The following is a 20,673-nucleotide window of genomic DNA, read 5'->3' on the forward strand; positions in this document are numbered from 1 at the left end:
CTGCTTGTCTTGTTAGCTGTGTTCATTTCCTAAAGTTGAGGGTTATGGCTATTCCTTTTTGTCTCTCTGTGTGGCCAACATCCCACCTTACTCTTGGTGTGCCAGCTGCTCATTCCCTGTGAAGTCCATAAGGACCCCTACATGAGACTGACCAAAGGTCAGATTTGGCCTTGAACTTTGCCAGATTTTGAGGGGTTTCCCCCTTATCCTAACTAGCTATTGAAACACCAGAACAGTTTCTCAACTGATATTCTTCTGGAGTGCTTCAACTCTCACAGTGATTATTCCAACACTCCTCTGAGCCATGGAAGTTCTATGATATCTGCTCATGTGCTGATTAAAATTGGTGGCAATGAGCTACTTAATTATACTGGGGAGGAGTGTTCTCAAATCTTTGCCAAAGATGGCCCAAGAAGTCTGTGGTATGGCAGGGAAAAGAAAAGATGGGTGAGATTCAGTTCCAGTTTAGGTGTTCACAATGCAAGCCTGAGCTTATTTTCTAGGATCCCATTATGCTCAGTGGAGATCAGGTCAAGAGTGTCAGGGGAGATTAGGTTATGATACATCTGGCCAGACTTAGACATCTGCTTTAGGATAATTTTAATTATGTGCTATACCCCATTAACAATACTGATCACAATGACAAGATGCAGGCAGTCCTGGAAGGCTCCTTTCCAGGGATTCCTATAACACCATGTAATGACAAGTGGCATTTCTCCACCTTTGTAAAGTGCTCTGAGCAGCACTGGAGGAATGCAATGTGTCATCTGTATGCAACATCAAACACGATCCACCTCACATCTAGATCCCACAGGGATTTAAAAAACTGAATACATATGAAGGCCATTTAACAAGTAGGAAAGTGGACGTATGGAGTGGTTATCTAACTTACCTGACTTCCTATAGGTCAAAGTCCATAGAAATGCTGGGGCTAGGGTTTCTTGTGCGTTTATAAAACTATCAGCCAAACCTAAAGTGCTATGTACAATCTAGACTCTTCTAGACAAAGGAATGAAAGAGTCATAAATCAACATCACTTTAGGATGTGATTTCCGTGGTGGTTTGGCTTTATTTTTATCGCTGTCCTAGGAGTGCCTTTGAACAGACAAAGCACAAGACCATACTACTGAGTCAGGGAAGTTTTCTCATAGGCTCAGCTTCTTCTCAAATAAATTATAGTTGGAGGACCTGGAACATGAGACAAACTCATCAACAAAGTCTTGACCAAGAAGTCTGAATGACAGATGTTACTGAATTTAAGTAAAGTCAAGAACTGACTCTGTATCATGGCTTCTCTGACTGTGCCAATTCCAATCCATTCATCCTGATGGAAACAGAGAAAAGTCGCAGCCAGTACACTGAAATCACTTAGGGACACTAGTGCTGGATCTTAAAGGAGGTTCATAAAATGATTAACCAGAGCTTTGACATTTTTTTCTAAAATCTGTGTACAGTTCAGATTTCTCCTGTCGAAGAAAAAATCATAAATCAATAGCTCTGTAAGATTTTAACTCTATCTTGATTTTTTTTTTAATTTTATAGCTGCCCTTTGATCTGATGAATCGACAGATGTAATATGTTTTTAACACACAATACATCAGATTTGCTTGTGTTTGCCTTCCTGGATTTTCCATCTGTCTTCTATCACTCTAAAATCCCATTTAACTGCCAGTTTGTGGGAAGTATCCACAATTCATAGAAATGGCTTAACAGTTCATTTCTATTTTGTGATCTGTTTGAGGGTTTTGCATTGCTTCTTCTCAACTGCTGAAAAGCAAGCATTGTCCTTGGTTAGGCTGCCTGGCCATACCACATCAGGGTTACCCTCCTTATACCTACTGCACGTATACATCTGTGGCTGTGGCCTTTGGACTTCATATCTGTGTTTCTCTGCCATAGGTACACTGATGGGTGAGCACAGTATGCTGCGCACCACAACATGAGTGCCAGTCCTAGCATTTCTATGGACTCCGACCATCTGAAATTATCTGAATTAGGTAGGTAGCCACTCCATGCCTCAGTTTCCCAACCTGTTACATGGGCATAATCACATGTATCCCATCCTGTAAAGCACTGCGGAATCTAGATGGGATCATGTGGATCACATTATATTCCTCTACTACTCCTCAAAACACCCATTGGAGGTGAGAAATGTCATCCCCTGAAACACAGACAGTGCTTTAGGAACTCCTGGAAAGGAGGTTTCCAAGGCTGCCTTTGGAAAGCATATGACATAGCCATTGTCAGTGACACAAATAGCTGGGGAAGCTCTCCCATCTTCTTCATAGCCGTTCATCTCCCGTCTCCAGGATGGAGAGTAAAATCAAAAAACAGTCTGATGGACAAGATCCAAAATACTTTTTTTCCCCTGGAATAATAGAAATTAGGTCTATTAGATAGAAGATAATAAATAATAGAAGTTATCAAGTTCATCCCATGTTCACAGACCTAATCCCTTCCTACTTGGTTTTATGACATGGTCTGGAAACAGTCCAGACCTCCATTCATGGGAACTCAGTACCTGCCCTTGCCAGTCCTTTCCAGAGCTTCATTTTTTTTCACTGTTAGACATTTTCAATGTCTAATTAACTTTTTTTCTGGATTACAAACCCATGACTTCTTGTTCTTTCTGTTATTGACACAGAAAGCACAGTATTCTTTCCCTCCTTGCAGTAGCCTTCTGTATATTTAAATGCAGTTACTGTGTTTTCCCCCATGTTTCTTTTTTTAGGCAGCACTTGATATCTGGATTACAATTACTCTCCTCTGTTTATTGGCCCAGTTCTTTTCAAACAAGTGACAGAAAGGAAAATCTATGAGATATTGCAGCGTACAGAGTATGGATGAGCTCCAAAGACCTGAGCTGGTCTGTGCTCATGCTGAGATAATTAACAGGGCCTTTAGACAAACTTTCCACCAAATTCAGCTAAAGAAGTAAACAGAGCAGGAAAAAGCATTTTTCATATGAAACTGTAGTCCTTACATGATGAACAGGTAAACCTAAATTATTTTGGGGACTGGAAGAGGCAGGATTAGAGCTCAAATGTTCTTCCTCCACTAACACGTGGAAACTTCCAGACAACTGTGATAAGAAATTAAAACCTTTCTGAGCCATATGACTTTGAAGAGAAATAGTAATTCTCAAGCAGCCTAGTGTCTCCCTGCCTAAGTCCATAAGTAGTTCTCATGCCACTGTGCTGGAGCAAAAGGATGAGGACAGTCATCACAAAGGATGCTGGGTAGGACATCATTCAGAAAATGGCTCCATTCTGAGGTCAGCAGAGAAAGCCAGGATCATTGGCCTCAGTGTCTCCTGTTTGGGGATTTGAAGTGACAGAAGACAACACCTGCACATGCCAAAAGATCACTTTCCAAAACTCACATGCCTAATATCTTCCTTTGGGAAAAATACAGCTCCCAGATGGAGGTGTGTGACCAGGAGTCACTGGCAAAGGAAATATCCTGGAAAGACCCTGTCATCACATTGTCTCTGCTCTGTATTCAGAGAGGATGTACACAGGACTTTCCAAGAGTCTCTCTATAGCAAAGCACAGCTTTACTTTTCATAAATCACTGGAAATTTGTGGAACCAAGTCCAGCCTTTTGTCTTGGTCCCTTTCAGCCAAAACCAGGTAGAGCTGGACTCTTCACTGCTTCTGCTCCTGCTGCTGTGATTTCTGCACTATTTTAGAAATGGCAAAATAAAGAGTGTCCTTCACTCTTTTTCATTAAGGGATAACTTCTGTCTATAGGTCTTTAAGTTTTGTCTGTTCTGTTCATCACAGACTGTATGGATACTAGCAGTTTGGGTGGAGTCAAAAGTGCAAATCCTGAATGACCATTAAACAGAGAAATTGTTTTTCTGCTATGCATGGTACATTGGCTGTATGGATAGCATGTAGAAAGCACCACAAATGTAAGAGGATTTGTCCATGAAATAAAGGCAGATCAGCCTTTCATCCACTTTTGGTCATCTAAACTATCACGGAGGTCTTTTTCATTAGTTTTATTAACAGTGTTTATTGCCACAATAGGTTGGCATTTCGGTTATGGACATCAGAGTACAGAGCAGAGTACAGAGCTGGTGCTGATCATTTGAAGCTGTAGATGATTCCAAAGACAAACGCATTTGATTTTCAACTTAATTTGCCTACCCTACACTGGATCTTCAGGAGCTATACTCAGAAATACAATGTAGTTTCTTATCCAGGTCAGTCAGAGTAAAAAAGTATCTTAAATGACTTGTGAAGCTACATCACATCCTCAACAATGGTTTCAGGCTGGTGGCACTTCGGACATATTACTCAAAATGCCGTTTAACTGATGACTTGGTGTCACAATACATTTTTCAACCAATACTCTCAAGGTAATTTGTTAATATTTATCAAAATCTGACATCTTACCATTAACCTTGAGATACTATAGACATCTTTGTAGACATAGGAAACTGAGGAAGAGTTTTCATGACATATTCAAATTCAAACCAGTCAGGCAGTACCATTTTCAAATGTGCAGGCCTCCATTCCTTATTCAGTCATTTTTTTGAGTCATGACCTGTCATTTAGGGCACCACAGGTAACACAGTATGGCAGCATCTGGTCTGGCATCCCTTGCTGGCCACTTACTAGATTGCTATCATGCTTTCCAGTCAAGTGATACTGAAGAGTTTTAAGCCACGGGAATTCAAGCAGAGACCAGACACTGTCTTCTTGATGGTTTACTCCCAGTTTGCAGACTGCCAAGCAGCCAGTCTTTAAATTTTAGACTTCCAGTTCACCTGTCTTTCACCTAAAAACACATAGCCTTCCCCGGAGGTCTCACTGGATGTGCAAATCTCATGCTCTTGGGTCTCTAGGTGTCACATGAGCAAGAAGGCTTTGCAGGGAGGATCTAATGGCTCAGATGTTTTGGGTTTTGAATCAAGCTTGAAAGATGACAGCTGACTGGAACAGAGTGGATTTCCAAGTGAAATGCTCTTTGCCTTGGCCTTGCCCTCCCTAGGAGTGTTCTTGGGATTTGCATTTGTGTTTAGAAAGGCAGGAAGTTCCTGTTGTCTGCTCTGAGTGTGACTGATCTTGTTGGCAAGAAGAGGTCACAAGCAATAATTCCCTCCTATTCAAAACAAGCTGTCCTTCTCTGTGACTTGCATTAGACCCTTCTGAGACCCTCTGTCAATTTGGGGTTGGGGTGGGTGGGGGTGTGTGTCTTTTTTTTTTTCTTCTTTTTTTTGGTCTGGATGCTGGTAATGTCCTAATCTCATCTTGCTTCAAATCAGAAAGAAGCTCAGCAAACCTACTGAATTCATTAACCCTATACACTTATCTCAGTGGCAGTCACCTGAGTACCCATGAGGACTTGGTCTGACAGAGATACAACCCACTCCCAACTGCCTATGATGGACCTCAGAAGTGTGTTTGGCATTTCAATGACTTCCATAGCAGTGATTTCACCACAGCTAACAGATTTCACCAACTGTATAGGGCAATTCCAAACAGAAAGGGTCTGTAATTGAATGCTGAGCAAGGATAAAACACAGAGAATCTGAGCTTCAGTTGCATTATCCATCCTGCAGTGGGACATCTATTTTATATATGTTTTACTGGCTAGGGAGCATTATGGAATCCTAGAGCTTGGGCCCATTTTCATATGAGCTGTTTAAAATCTAAAGCACGGTGCCAAGAATGCTGACAGATTGCCATTTGGATAGCAAGTTATGAGAGTTTTCCCTGTATGTCATTTATGTCATAGGAATTTCCATACTGCACTAGACCAACAGTGTATCTGCTCTGCTTAGTCTGTCTCTAACATTGATCAATGCCAGATGTTTTTCAGGAAACCATATGCCACTATGCACTATGATACTCCTTGATAGGTGGAAAAGGCTTCCTTCCTCTCCTAATGAGGAACAGAGCACATTTATCATGCAGTGCGTGGATGTATGGCAGAGGGACTAATTAGCTGTATGAGGCTTGACCCTGAAGCTAGTCCAGGTCACTGAGAGCCTTGATTTCACTGTGATTTGGATGAAATCAGCAGGATCACACTGAACAGTCAGTTTAACTCCAGTTCATATGCTTTAGGAACTTTACCTGGCAGACATGAACAGCTCCACTGATTCTGCTGACATTATGTCACTTGGAGTAACTGAGGTTCAAATCCCACAAGACTCCGCATCCCACTTCCAGGTCAGACTCTCCCTCTTTTTTTGGTGAGAGTTTCTTGTCAACATGTCAACATGTAGCAATCACAGCATCCTGTGCTCCTCACTGTTAGTTAACTCTGGAAAAAATTACCTTTACGCTGCCTGAACAACAAGTAAGGACAGTCGGGGGTAAAATTAGATACTCAGACCGCACTTCGTGCTTTGACAAAACTTGGATTTTCCTCTTGGAACTTCCCATGTTCTAAAATGCAGGATTTCCTATCTGCCTTGGCATGGAGGGATGGAAAAAACAATTCACTTAAAATAAACAGTTCCCAAGAGATATGGAGCCAGAAGACAGCCTGCTCAAATGCTGAGCCCAAGGCCTGAAGGCCCAGTTCAAAGCTCATAAAGACAATAGCAAACAAAAATACTATTGAGTTGACTCAGATCAGCCCTATATTCATTAAGCTTCAAAGTTCTCACATACTTATGCACACATATCACATACAGTCAGTCATCTATAATAAACAGAATAAAAGCCATTAGCTTTTATGATAAGATTGAATTCCCACCACTGAAACATACAGTTCATAATCCTGAAATCCCTCTCCCATTGTAGCCCTTATACCAGCTTCCATGAACCTGGAGATCGCCCTGCCAGTGAATGACAGATCTCTAAATAGGCTGATGGCCTGCAATGCTTAGAGACATGCTCATCACTCAAACGCAGCCACTTCTGGGGTGGAATGTACCTTTCAAACAGTCAGTGATGCAGGAGTTAAGAAGGGAAAGTGAAAAATGTATGTTTCTGAATAAAGCCATGGTTTGTATTTCCCAGAACAATTTCTCTAATGAGCTGCTAGCATTCATTTTTCTTGCTGTCTTCAGGAGATGCATCCTCCAGTTTCTAATACAGTCTTGATCTTAGACAATGCTGCTTTAATACAATGTTGGGGTTTTGTTTAATGCCTCATTTGGAGCAGAGGGAAAGCAAATAAAACACCAGCCTACACAATTACCCAAGACTGCCTTGAAGAACTCCCAACACTGCCAGTCCAGTTCCTGAGAAGTGATTAAGGCCCCATGAGTAACAGAACCACGGGTCATAAAACTCTCTCCTTACCTTCAACTTTCCCATTGCCCTTATGCTTGCTGTTCCGAAGGGGAGGCACTTCCAGTGAAACTATGCCTGAGTTCTCCAGGATGTTCACCTCCACTCGTAACCTCCCCACCAGCTGCTGGGGCCGGATGCTGACCGTATACTCATATTTTCCCAGTCGCCTTTGCAAAAGCTCTTCGTAATGCAGTAGGAACCTGGCCTGCATCTTGCGAGGAATGAAGACAGAAGCTTTGAATGTCTCATAGCCATTCTCCCTGGAAGGAAAATCCAAAGACACCTTCACACCCAGCACACATCACACACCACCTCCTCCAGTGAACAATGGATCTGGATTTTGTTGTTCCAATGAAAGTATTTCTTATCATTGAATATGTGAAACCAGCAAGAAAGAAAACATCATAATGCTTCTCAAAGCATTGAGCTTGTAGAAGGTTTCTACAGGAAGAAAGGTCTTAAAAGACAAGATGACTTCTTGTGGAGAGGTATATGACAGACATGTATGACATGGAGCAGGGTGAGAGGACAGGCTGTCTCTTGGTTTCTTACAGGGAGTCCAGCTACCAAGCACTGATATAATTCCAGGGACTACTATCTGTGAAGGTAAAATAAAAAAGCCACATAAAAAGAATGAAAGCCACATATAAAGAATGGAAGTTTTTAATTCCATGTAGGAGTAACTTCAGAACTCACTGATGTGAGGTTTTATTCTGGTCTGAAAATGATAGCCTATTCAGCTCTTCCTGATTATGCATTCATGTCGGAAAAGTGCTGCTATCCCAGGTAACTGGGAATAGGGCAGGATTTTTCAGAGCAGCAAAATCCATCCCATGGCGCATCTTTTTGAGAGACATCTGGGGTAATTTGGGCACCTGGGAAAGTAGTCCACAGTGCTGCTGAAGTGCATGCAGGTGAACATAGATACTTTTAGATCATCAAAGGGACGGGACTTTCTTCCAGTGTTTGGCCAAGAAGACTGAACACAGTCAAGTAACACAACTGCAAAAGGCTTCTTGTGGTGACTAACTTTGCAGTCTTTAAGTTATAACTCATTGAATTTCTGTGTGCCTGTGGTGGCGTGCTCCCTCCACCCTCCCCCCACTTAAGCCATAACCACCAGCGGGGGTTGTGTTGGCTGCATCCAGCTTACTCTGGACTTTGGGGGATGGATGGGAACACAGTAGCCAAGGATTGGAATGGTGACCCCGATGTCTTGCTGGTATGCAAATAAGACTATCTGACTTTATAAACAGTGGATAGCCCAGGGCCTGTTGAGCACTCCTGCATGGCAGCAGACTGCATGCCAGGATGTCTCCTTGAGTAGGGAAACCTCTGAAGACTACTCCTCGAGGCTGAGACATTCCTTGCTGCAACAGATTCTCAGTAAGTGATTAATAGCATGCTAAACTTTGAAATCTTAGCTAAGTGATATGAAGAATTGATCATGCATATATAATCCTTTAGACGTAAATGGATGACCAAGTCTGGGACTAGGAGTGGACTAAGCTGCACCTAGACTCTTCTCTGAGAAGGAGTTTAGAATGCAAGGGAATCCTTTCTGAACCTCATAACTCAACAGGACGGTCTCCCTGACAGTTTTGCCTGACCCTGTCCTCTGTACAGCAAATAATCAAATGTAGCTTGCCATCTAATCTTGTTAAACCACTGTCACATTTACCATTGAACTTTGTTAACTCACTACTTTATATCAATAAAGTATATTGTTGCTTTTCTCTTAGAAGTGAAGTGCATGACTACATCTGCAACAGTGCCTTAATTTTCCTGCCTGTTATTCAGGAAGTAACAAGATTACTTGCCCTCTCTAGTACATCCTGGAGTATCTTGGAAGTTAAAATGTTGTGTAACAAGTTTATAAAAGGCCACATGCAATTTTACATGACTTGGAGTATAGGAATGACACCAGGCAGCACAGATAACATTCTGTTTAGGTACTTCTTCCTGTAAATGCATGGATGGGTATGCCAAAGCAGCCAAAATAAATATGGGAGGATAATACATCATTTCCCAGAACACAGCCAAATAAACAACACTTACCTTCCATCTGCAGGGCTTGGAGGTTTCATCTGCCTTGTTTTGTCATCACTGCTGTGTTTCTTTTCTTTCCCTGTGACCTCCCCATAATAGGTCTTGTTGCCGATACTCCTGGAGAGAACAGAGATGTCAGCATGGTAACTTTGCACCCATATACAGCTGTAGAAGGCTTCACAGACTGTGCCCATGTGAATAGGCTAAGTGTGCTGCTGGTGTAACTCCTGGAGTCCACTTGAGTCACTGAGACATGAACCAACTTAGAGGTTCCCTGGCTGGTTATACCAGCAGTGTACTTTTTCAGTCCAGCAGTTTATCTCTCTAAAATGCCAGTTTTTTAGAGTAGGTAATCTCCAAAGCATAAGGATGCAAACCAGAAAGCAAAGCAACTGCCAAAAATCTCAGTGAGTACTTTTTTTTTTTGTCTGATCTTGGATCCACCATCTGTATCAATACCATGGTGATATTCAGGATGACTGCTTTCAAGTAGCTGCCTCCTGACTAAAATGCTGCTCCCTGGGAATGAGTTACAGGGCCATGGATTCTGTAAGGAAACAGCCCTTAACATACATTTTGGCTTGCCAATGGCAGAAGACTGTTTTTCCTCCTATTCAGTCCAAACTGAAGCCCTTCTAAAAGAACAGGTCCCTATCTGCTATGATCGGGTCCAAAGTTGTGGGCCCAATATCTACCTATAGAGAGGATCTGAGCATGACCAAACCAAACATGTTTTTGAAACCAAAAGCTTAATTTATTCCTTAGTGAGTCATTTCAGTATTAGCTTGGTTGCCCTTTACTTGTTTGATTATCCACAGAAAATGATTAGCATCTCCAGCAGCAAGTGAATCCGTCTGCTGGTTGGAGTTGACTCTTCTCCATTAGCAATATGGAGAACCTGGAACAACAAGGAGCTTCTTAGGCACGACAGTCTGTTATGCAAGACAACTAGATTGTGTACCAGTGTTGCTGAAACTTCAGTTGGAATGGTTTCTGAGAGATACGACAGATTTTTCCAGTTCAGAGAGAGAGGAAAAGAAGGGAGTTGTTAAAAGATACTCAGATGGGAAATAGAGTAATTTTCTTCCCCGTGTACATTGAGGACTTGAATCTTAGCATGCAGTCATCCAAGGACTTGCTTTGTGGCCATGACCAGTCTCAGATGGAGTATAGCATGTGTGTGGTTTTAATTTTCCCAAAGAAACACAAAAAGGCCTTGATAGAGTCCTGCTGCAGACTAGTTAGTTTTTGAAATTTCAGAGAACTATCTGTGGGATGGGAGAGCCATTGTCCACCCAGCTGTCAGCATTACTTACATGGTAAAGTTGGAGATGAAAGCTGGAGCTGGGATCTGCATCTCAAACACACCTTCTCGTGCCTCAGATCCGCTGTTCACCATTGTGCACGACACCGTGGTGAAAGCATACCGAGAAATGATTGTGGATCTCACAGTGAATTCAGACATCCGAGGCCTGGTTTCCTGCAGGTATTGAAAGGTTACCTATTAACACTGACAGCTAGAAAACTCACCCCTTCAACTCTTCAACAGCTTTAATACGTCATACACTCAAGAAAATTACCACCCTATGAGTATTACACTCTGCATGAAAAATGGATTTTTTTCTGTCAACAGCAGACAAGGTGGGCTTGCCCTCAAACATTCAGGTGAGCTGCAAAAGGTAAGTCAGGAACATGGCACTGCCTGTGCTCACACACAAGAGCAAAGGCTACAGTCATTCTCCAGTGTTTGGGAGGGGTAAGAAGGATGAGAGCTCTGATTACGCCAGCCTTTATGCTGTGAAACACACTAATAAAATCCACGTATACCCTAAACTGCACCCTTCAACTATGACAATGTGAGGAGATGAGGATTAGTCCCTTATGTCCCGGGAAGAGAAGCCCAAAATATGTCTCCATAGGGTCCAGAACTATGTCACAGAACCTGCCCTGTGTACTGTGCATAAGAGCAGATGTAAGACCTCTTGAAAAACTGAGATAACTGCGTATGAAGCAGCACTTTCAAATTCATACAATCAGATGCATAAGTTACATAAACAGAAAAACCGTTGTTAATGGAGTCAACTGAGTCGTCCTCTGCTGAGAATCTATCCTGGATGTCTCAGCCAATGGATGGAGGAGACTTAATAAGAAACACTGACACCGTGACATCTCAAGCAAAATATTTTGAGCCTTTTAGCTCACATTGGATTCCTTCCAGCAGAGAAGCAGCAGAGACTGCAATGAATGACACATGATGTAGCAATGGAAGATGAAAGCCAATTTCTGCTTCTTGGGAATGTGTTTTTGTGCACAAGTCCTGAGTTGGAGCATTTCTCCAGTCTAACGTGTTTTTTGACAGCAATGTCTCCATGGAGCTCAACAGTTTTCTTCCTGGAAGACTTCAGAGTATTTAACTGTAAGCAGGCCATGAAGAAAGAATTCTGTACGTTGCCTTAAACAGTCAAAAGACCAAACCCTCAAAAGCAAAAGGCAGCTAAAGAGCAAAATACATTGCAAATACAGAGCAATTTCACTAAGCCAAACACAGCAAGACTCTTCCTACTGAGGCTGATAAAAAGTTGCAGCCACATGAGACTTGTGAAGACAAGAACGTGCTTTTCAGCTGCACTTGCAGGCTTTTTTTCTGAGCAAAAATAATTATCACAAATGGCTTAACAAAGGGAGCAAGTGTTTGTGTAAGTATGAAACAAGAACATTTCTGTGGTAGCTGATGGCATCAGAAGCTGTATTTATTACTGAGCAGCCAACTAACCAAGCTTCTGGGCTAGTGAGTTCCAGACAAATGGAAGAATGGGGATCCACTGGAAACAAACACAAAATGGTCAAAAGTCTTGGAATAAAGCCCCACCTGCCTACACTCTCAAGGTTTGGAAAGACTGATAAATGTGTCTCAGGTGAACCTAATCATGATAGATACCTTTAACACCTGAAGAATGTGTGATATGCTTTGTGTCCATGAGCATCCTGCTTAGCACAGGCTCAACTCACGTGGAGTACAATCACAAGAAGCTGGGACTTCTAGGGTGTGATTCATCTCATAGATTTCAGACAGCTCAGTGCAATGGATCTAGACTAGAGCACATCTGCTCAGATCTAATATCCACCTGCTTAGGCCACTAGTGGCTTTTACTCAATCACTGTTGATTAAAACTAGATCCTGCTGTTCTTAGGACCTTCCCTGATTCATAGGCATTGCTTCCTGGTCTCATTATTCTGAAAGTGGAAAGGATGGGGAGTTTTGATCAGGGGTAGAGTTGTAGGAACATTTTCAGGTATAATGAGCTAATGTTTCATTCAGTCTTCCACATTGCTAATAACCTCTGGCATAGCAAGGGATACATAGGATTTCATAACAGAAGCAAAGGAAAAAATCTGAAACTACAGCAAATTCTTTGATTCCAGATCTTCTGCTCTGAATTTCATCATAAGCTGTGAATTTAAACATAGCTGACAGCTCAACAGTGAAAGTGGATCTAACCCTTTGCCTTTTATTTGAGATACGAGTGATTCTGCAGTGACAGATCTGACACTGAATGTAATGATGTATTCACCTGAAGTCAGAAAGTCTTTAGAATATGACAGAGGACATGGACTTGCCCTTGTTGTGACAAGAACATAAGAATGATTGCATTAGGTGAGAACAAAAGCAATTCTAATCCTGTAGCCTATCACTGGCAGAGATCAATAGTACATGCTCAGAGAAGAATGGAAAATTAGCCCAGCCTGTTCTGATACTACCCAGAAATATTCTCTCAGTTTTCAGTAATTTGTGGCTGAAGGAACTCCTGAGCCAAAGGGGGCATTTTTGTGCTGAGTAAACCTCTGTGGATTTTTCTTCTATGACTTTACACAGCTGCTTTTTAAATCCATGTAAACTTCTAGCTTCCACAACTTGTACCAAGGAGTTCAACAGCTTTATCGTGTTTTATAGTAGGAACTACATCACTTAGGGTTTTTTGCTGAATCTGCTATTTTCTGGCTTCAACTGATCTCTGTCATATCTCTTTATTCCACTGAAGAAACTCCAGTTCTGGTATCCTCACAGACTGAGGAACAGCAAAAAAAAATTAAAAAAAGACATTCAACACCTCTCCTTCCTGGTTGATAGGAGATGCTGTTGGAGAAAGCAAACACTCAATAAGGACATCACATACAACTAAGGATGAAAGAACTGATTAATCTTCCCATCCCTGGAAGGGATCTACCACTCCTTCTATAAAGAAAATCTAAACAGTGGGGGCAGAGGGAGTTTACAAACAGGTGCTTGGTCGGGCTTGGTGGGCAGCCCATGTTCCAGTCTGCAATTCTTGTACATTCCCTGGAGCTCTTGCACAATCCATCAGCGCCTGATGCTCTCTCTGACTTACAGCTGTGTAAATGCCTGTTTGTTTTCTCCACTTTTTATTAAGGCCTTCAGAAGATGAGAGGCATCACAAAGGGAAAAAAAACCAATAATATTATAATATTATTATTACTGTGATTTATTATCCCTATGAAAAACAAACCTAGGGAATGCCAAAGCAGCAGATTAGCACACTGCTATGAGGCAGGTTGGCTGGATGCTTTTTGAAGGTGTCCTGGTTATTATGATGGACTGGGAGCTAAATTTTTCTTGCCAAACAAATTATTTTATGCTTGTTTACATCAAATGTTTGGAAAGACAGAAAAGAGCTGAAGATAAATAAAATACATTCCATGTTTTTACCTTCATCAGTTGCTTTCATCAAAACAAATTAACCGTATCTCAGATTAGAAATAATAAACTGGTAATAAGTCTGAGTTGCTCTCCTTTAGGCTGCTGATTCAAATCTGTCAAAGATCAAAGGGACCAGAAGCTATTAACGTGTGATGGCTGCTCAGTGTGTGAAATGAGTTCCTCCAGTTCTCAACTGGGAAGCCCCCATCCCTCAGAAAAGCCAGAAAAATAACTAGCTGTGAAGAGCAATTTCACTCCCGGTCTCTTCAGCCAAGTTTTGATCTAAGCCGTGCAATTCTCGGTGCAGCAATATAACTAGATCTCACAGATCTGCTGTACATCTAAAGCTTAAGTTCCTGTGCTGAAAGAAGGGTATCGGCTCCCTTGGTTTATTCCTTTCTTCAGTAAATTTCAATACAGAAAACAACAGAGATCCTCAGATTTCAAAGCAAACTCTCCCTTTCTCCTCACATTCGGTGAGATTTCATAAGGCTCACTGCATGGTTAAGGCTTGTAAGACTGGATGTTCTCTCTCTGAATCTGGGGTCAAGAAGATGGACCGGGAAGTACTGGAAGAACCTGTCCCTGCTGCATTGATCAAAATGAAGATTTTTTTTTTATTTTTTATTTTTTTACCTAGAATCTCACTCTACTGTCACCCACTGACATAGTTCATTCCTGGACACAGGGGGACACACGCATATAAACACAGAACAAGTGTAATTCCCATGAGGTGAAATAAAGACACAGTGTGATACATACCAGCCTCTGCAAAAATTTGGCCTGTCTTGGAACACGGCGTGCAACCTGCAAAGAGTTAAGGGCGTTAATGGAACCTAGTCAACTTACAGAAGACATGCCACTTGTTTAAATCCAGACATGGATTTGTGACCAATCACCCATGGCCAGGTTCAAATGTTCCTCTGGTTAAAATTAAAACCTGAATTTCTTCTATATTAACAGGCCCACTGATCAAAGCTCAGCAGCGGAATGCAGCTCCTGCAGGCGAGGAGGTACTGTGCATTTTGCAAATGCTACTTACCAAGAGACCCACTATATGAAGACAGGAACCTCAGCCTTTAAGTCCTGGGTGCTGAGTCCTGGCCCTGGAAGTCTGTTCCCTTACAGCTTCCTATGGGGTCACGCAAAGGCTCGGTGTCACTGTCTTTGCCCTGTTGCATGGTATACAGCACATAATGCGAAGGACTGCTAAATGATTCACAATGCTCATCAAATGCCACACAGGGCCCATCTACATCCTCAGGTAAGTAAACCCCGAAGCCCACTACCAACTCCAGATGTAGTCTTCCTCTGTGCAAGAGTGCTTAGCACTTATCATGGGTTACAGACAGTGGGCAGGGAGAGGGCTGAGGGCATGACAAGCCCTGCAACCTGAGGCTGTCCTCAGCACAGTGTGGCTGCTTTGAGCTTCAACAGCAAGCAGGTTAACACCTAGCGCCTGAGTGGTGGGGCTTAGCAAGCATAACTCCATTCTGCTGCACCTGTGGACATGCTCCAAGGGAGGACCTGTGTAAATTAATGTTACAGGTTCAGCTTTATTGATATTACCTCAGCAACAGACCTGTTGCCTAAAACTCTCCACAGGTACTATGGATTTATTGTGCGGTGACAGTAAAGCACTAGTTATGTGCAAAAAGGGAATAAAGATATTTAAACTCAGCCACAGATTTCATCATGAAATGAAGTGCTTCATCTATGACAATGCAATCATATTCATTGTATTGCCCTTCACAACATATTCTCTGACTTCTCCCCTGCACATGGTGTAAGACTCAGCTTAGCAACATTTCCAAATCAAATCCCTCCCCTAAACAGAGAGTACAAGTCTCTTGTTGATGAGGAAAGCCAAGTGACTTCTTAAAATGTCAGTGAAACTCCAGAGAGCAGAGGAATGCAATTATATTTTTTTACCTGATTTGCCCTTTCTGTTGATTTACACTGAAATAACAGCAGTACTTGCCAAAGAGGTTATTTTATGTCTGTTTATATCGAGCATTGAAAAGCTCAGGAAAGCCCCAGGGAGAAATTAAAGTCTCCTTCACTAGAATCTTTATTATTTCCTTCTGCATTATTTTAGCCAACATCTTGTAAAATTAGAACCAAGGGAAAACAGCTCTCTTGGGAAATTCTCAATGGAGAGGAGAAGGAGAGGAGAGAGGGGAGAGGGAAGGAAATCTCTCCAATTTAAATTTTGGAAGAAACTTTCTGTCTGGATCTGTTTATCTCAGGCAAGTAAAGCACCTCCATCACTGTAGGTTCTTCAGAACAAGCCCAACAAATGTCTATGAAGTTGGTCCTGCTTGGAGCAGAGGCAGAGATGAGAGATCAGTGGTCATCAGTGCTTTTTTTCTAAAGGATTACCTTGTGGAAAAAATCCACCTGTTGTCTTGTATGGAATGGTCACGATGGTTTTACTGACTTAATTAGTGAAACTGGAAATTTGGTTACTCCTTTTACTTTTTCCCACCACACACTCATTTTGTTTGTTTTCTTATTTGCATAAGGTGGCTTTTTATGACTCAGCTCCTTCAAAAGCTGCCTTCTAAAGTCTTGAGGATAACCAGGAGACATCAGTGAGTAGCTAAGGATCACCAGGTAACAGTATTCTGTTTGCTAGCATTTCATGACTACTGCCAAAGCACTGCTGCAGGGTTTATGATACTGATCCATCCATTTAACTGTTTTGGATCAGCCAGTTTCACTAGAAACTAATGGAACAATTTCCAAGTTACTATCAACCTTTAGCTTTAAAGCCTTCCAAAGCACTCATTAAAGCCCAGTAATTGCTAGCAGTGACCCCATAGCTGTTGCCCTCTGCTCGTCTTAGCATAGTATACAGAGAATAAGCTGGGCAGTAGCAACCCAACTACCCATGAAGAGCTGTCCAGAAGAACTACCTCTAGCAACAGTAATAACTAGCAAGCTTGTCAACTACCTTAGCAGAGTGGTCAATCTTTGGATAAGTCAACAAGTAATCCACACTCATTGCAAATACCACAATACTGCAAAGACCTGCGTCTGTATCTGCCTTTGTGTAGGAAGATCCTCGCAGGACGTTACAGTTACACACAGCCCTATGCATTCTCCTGAATCTGTTAGATACTTGTTTATGGTGTAGTATCTTGAGCTAGGGAAGCATCTGCCTGTTTGTAACCTGGCTTATGTTTAGTAGACAGACGTATGGCCTCTTCTGGATCTGGCTGTCCTAGGGAACTAGGTCACCAGCTCTTTTTATACAACCCTGCTTTTCTGTTGGAAGATACTGCTGCCATTGGTCTGCCAGCAACACAGTTCCTATGAAAACACCCCCATATATGCCTGAAGCAAGATCAGCCAGGTTATTTCAACACAGTAAGCCAGTTGCTTCAGCTTTCCAACTGATTTTCCCCCTAAAGCAGGTGAGTGTTCCCAGATAGCACTCCACTGCCGGGATAGTGGTGGAGGTACTCTCTCCCACTTGGGCAGGTGGGTCTGCAAGACAATGTTGGTTTGTGGCAGAATTCCCCAACAAGGAATATGTGTTCATAGCAATCCAGATCGATAACAAAGTTGCTGAGGTCCTCACAGTAGAGAGACATGGGCACTTCTGGAGGGAGATTCTTCCCATTTTCCCATTCTAGGTGGGATGAGTGACTGAATGACCAACTCTGAGACAGGTACAGATATATATGAAGAGTCTCACTCTTACCACTTACTATATGGCAGAAGATGCCAAATACAGGCATTTACTGACATTTTAGACACACAAGGGTATCCCCTCTGGTCTCCAGCAAGGCACAGGTCTTCCACAGATCCTGCATTGTATCTGCCAGTCCCATAAGGCTGCTTCAGATACTACAGAGCTTCTCAGATCTGATCAAATTTAGGTAACTGATGCCCTAAGTGACCCAAAGTCACACATGGTATCTGTTACAAACCTGAAGGATGTGAGCACAGATCTGAAGCTCAGCCTTTTAAATCACAGCCTCCCAAACCACTACCCAAACCTTCTTGTTAACTTGCAAAACATTTGTTGCTTTTTCAGCCCTGTTTCCCCTGAAACTCTAAGCCACACAACAACACAGCATAACAGCCCTCACGTGCAGAATATATTTTCTTTCTTTGCTGGTCAAGATTCATTTTACAAGCTGGAATTCATGTGTTTTTTTTCAACTAGCACGAGTTAAAAATCAAGTACGGTAAGACTGAGACCATAGGCAGAAAAACTTTCCCCCGAGCCTGAAATACTCTGAATTGCTCAGACTGGCATGAGGCCAGGACACTGCGTTAACTCCCTTGTCCCTGCGACATGCCTTGTTAGCACAGCTATGGGGGTGTCAGCTTTGAACCCATCCCCTGGCAGCAGCACCCATCACAGGAGGGTGCCGGGGCTCCCCTGGCTTAGCACCTCCAACAAACCGCCTTGCTCACTAGCAGCAGCCTCCCACAGAGCTGAGCTCCTGCCACAGCCACGGGCATGCTGCAGGGACAGGTGCAATAAACGCGGTTTTAGCAAACTGCCCTGCGTCTGAATAGTGATGGTTAAGAGGGGACAAGCCAGCCCCGGCCACCACATGCTCCCAAACGACAACCGCCTTAAAACCTACTTCTTCCATGATGCTGTAGTCTGCCATCAGCTTCTCTTCCAGGTACCTTGCCATCAGCTCCGAGTCGGGCTGCCCCGCCGAGGTGGAGAAGCCCCAGCAGAGCCACAGCCAAAGGATCATGGTGGAGGGGGAGCTCCGGCTGGGGCTGCAGCCCCACAGGTGAGAGGAGAGCCCCGCTGCCTGCAGCCCTGCCTGTGCAGCCCGACGGCTGCGGGGAAGCTGACAGGAGACAAACCGACCCACCCTTTTCTCCTCCTTCCCAGCTCGGGACCGGCCCCTTTTCTGCTCAGGGTGGCTGCCTGTGCTGCCAGGGGCTGCGGGGAGTCCTTGCAGGGTTTCCATCCTGCAGCTGTTCCCCTCAGCTGGGGGTCCCGTGGGCCACCACCGTGTCCCTCTGGACACCACCCTCCTCCTCATCCCCTAGCTTGGCTGGTGCAGCGGAGAGGGGTGGCACCAGAGGTCCCTGAGGTGCTGCTGTCTATCGCTTTGGCAGCACCCCAGCCCCATGGCGGCCCTCGGCACGGGAGGAAGGCCAAGAAGACATTTCTTTCACCTGGCTGGGGTCTGAGGCAGGGCCTAAGATGGCCGTTGAGGAGCTGGTGCCCAGTGCCAGGGGGAGCTGGAAGGATGTGCTGGGCTGCTGGGGTGTCTTCTCATGGGGTCAGCCATGGCATCAGGCAGGCCCGAGCAGCTTATGCCACAGTCCGTATTAAAAAGCACCCCCTTAGGGGGCACATCCCAAGGACATGCTTCAAGGCCGGGGCTTTACCAAGGGCTAGTAAAACCCTCTGGTTTCACCCCCTCTGAAGGGACACCTTCTCCTTTTCCGCAGTCTGGAGAACCCTGGTTTGTTTGTGGAAGCTGCCCCCCAGGCCCACCACCCTGGCTCAGGGCAGGGCTCTCTCCACACCCTCACCCTGGCACCCTGCCTGGCAGCCAGGTGCCTCCCCGCTGGCAAACACCGCCAAGACCCATTGTACTTTCACCCCTCTCTCATCATCTGGACTCCACTTCTCAGCTGGGCAAAGCTGAGGGGAGCCTCCCACTCTTCCCTCCAGTTTCTCAGAGGCAGAACCCTCTCCTCCGCCAGCAGCCCCAGGGCCAAGGTGGGCACGGCTGGGCAGGCTGGGTCCCCACCTCGCAGCTCCCAGGGATGTTCCTCCAGGCAGGGCTGTGCCAGCTGGCACACACCGGGCATGCCTAATCCCCAGGCATTCGGGAACTTGCACCTACAGCGCTCACCTAACCCCAAATCAGATGCATTTACTTCTTTTTTCTATGCCAGCAGTAACTGCTTAAACCCAACAGATCCAAATTTCCTCTCTTTTTCTTTGCTTTTTTTTTTTTTTTTTCAGGTGCTAGGTGTTGCATGCACAAACCTGTCAGGAATGGAACCACTGTATTTTCTTTTTCCTTTCCAGCTCTGGGTCATCAGGGATTGAAGCTGTTTTACTTCAGCTCCGCTCCATGGCAGTGACAGTCCAGTGTGTCCCTCCAGCCCTGCTGAGATCTGGAAACGCACCCTTAGGCCACTGGATTTTCTCCTTCTGGACAGACACATGTGCACCTGCCTGAAACCGTATGTCCACTAAGAGCATATGTCCTGGGAGAATTACATCCTCCATATCTAGCCTGTGTAATGGAGGAGCAGGAAGGTGCTTGCTCCCCATTTGGAAGGGATGAGGGGAGCTGGAGGTGAAGTGAAGGGACGGCAAGCCTTTGGAGCTCCCCTTTAGCAAATCAATGGCTCAGACTTAGGCTGAGGCCACACCGTGTTCACACACAGGCCCCTTCTGGCATTGCCAGCAGAAGTGAAGGAATCAAAAGCCTGACCAACCCCCTTCCCACTGCAACCAGTCCACCACTGGCAGGTACAAAGGCCTCTGGAGTAGCCATATCCTCGATGGGAGCTGCAGAGCTGGGCACCATTGCAGGGAATGACAAAGGGCTTATGTGGCTGGAGAAGGGAAGATGGCGGGAGAAAGATGGAGGGAGGCTGGGGCAGGATGCTTCAAGCCCTCAGAGACACCCCAAATGGTTG

At 44.1% G+C, this 20,673-nt stretch overlaps 1 protein-coding gene across 1 annotated transcript in view; it reads right to left on the reverse strand.

Moving 5' to 3' along the window:
- ITIH5 (inter-alpha-trypsin inhibitor heavy chain 5) overlaps positions 1–18,861 on the reverse strand; it is a 49,697-nt gene extending 30,836 nt beyond the window's left edge. Inside the window, exons 1-5 of the mRNA XM_027815275.2 lie at positions 18,633–18,861; positions 14,788–14,832; positions 10,625–10,788; positions 9,318–9,425; positions 7,269–7,519 (exon numbers count right to left, since the gene is read on the reverse strand). Of these exons, the coding sequence (XP_027671076.2) occupies positions 7,269–7,519; positions 9,318–9,425; positions 10,625–10,788; positions 14,788–14,832; positions 18,633–18,752 (688 nt within the window). The 5' untranslated portion in view covers positions 18,753–18,861. The remainder of the gene's footprint in view (positions 1–7,268; positions 7,520–9,317; positions 9,426–10,624; positions 10,789–14,787; positions 14,833–18,632) is intronic.
- Positions 18,862–20,673: the final 1,812 nt, after the last annotated feature.

Source organism: Falco cherrug, chromosome 5, assembly GCF_023634085.1.
Source record: "Falco cherrug isolate bFalChe1 chromosome 5, bFalChe1.pri, whole genome shotgun sequence".
Lineage (NCBI taxonomy): Eukaryota > Metazoa > Chordata > Aves > Falconiformes > Falconidae > Falco > Falco cherrug.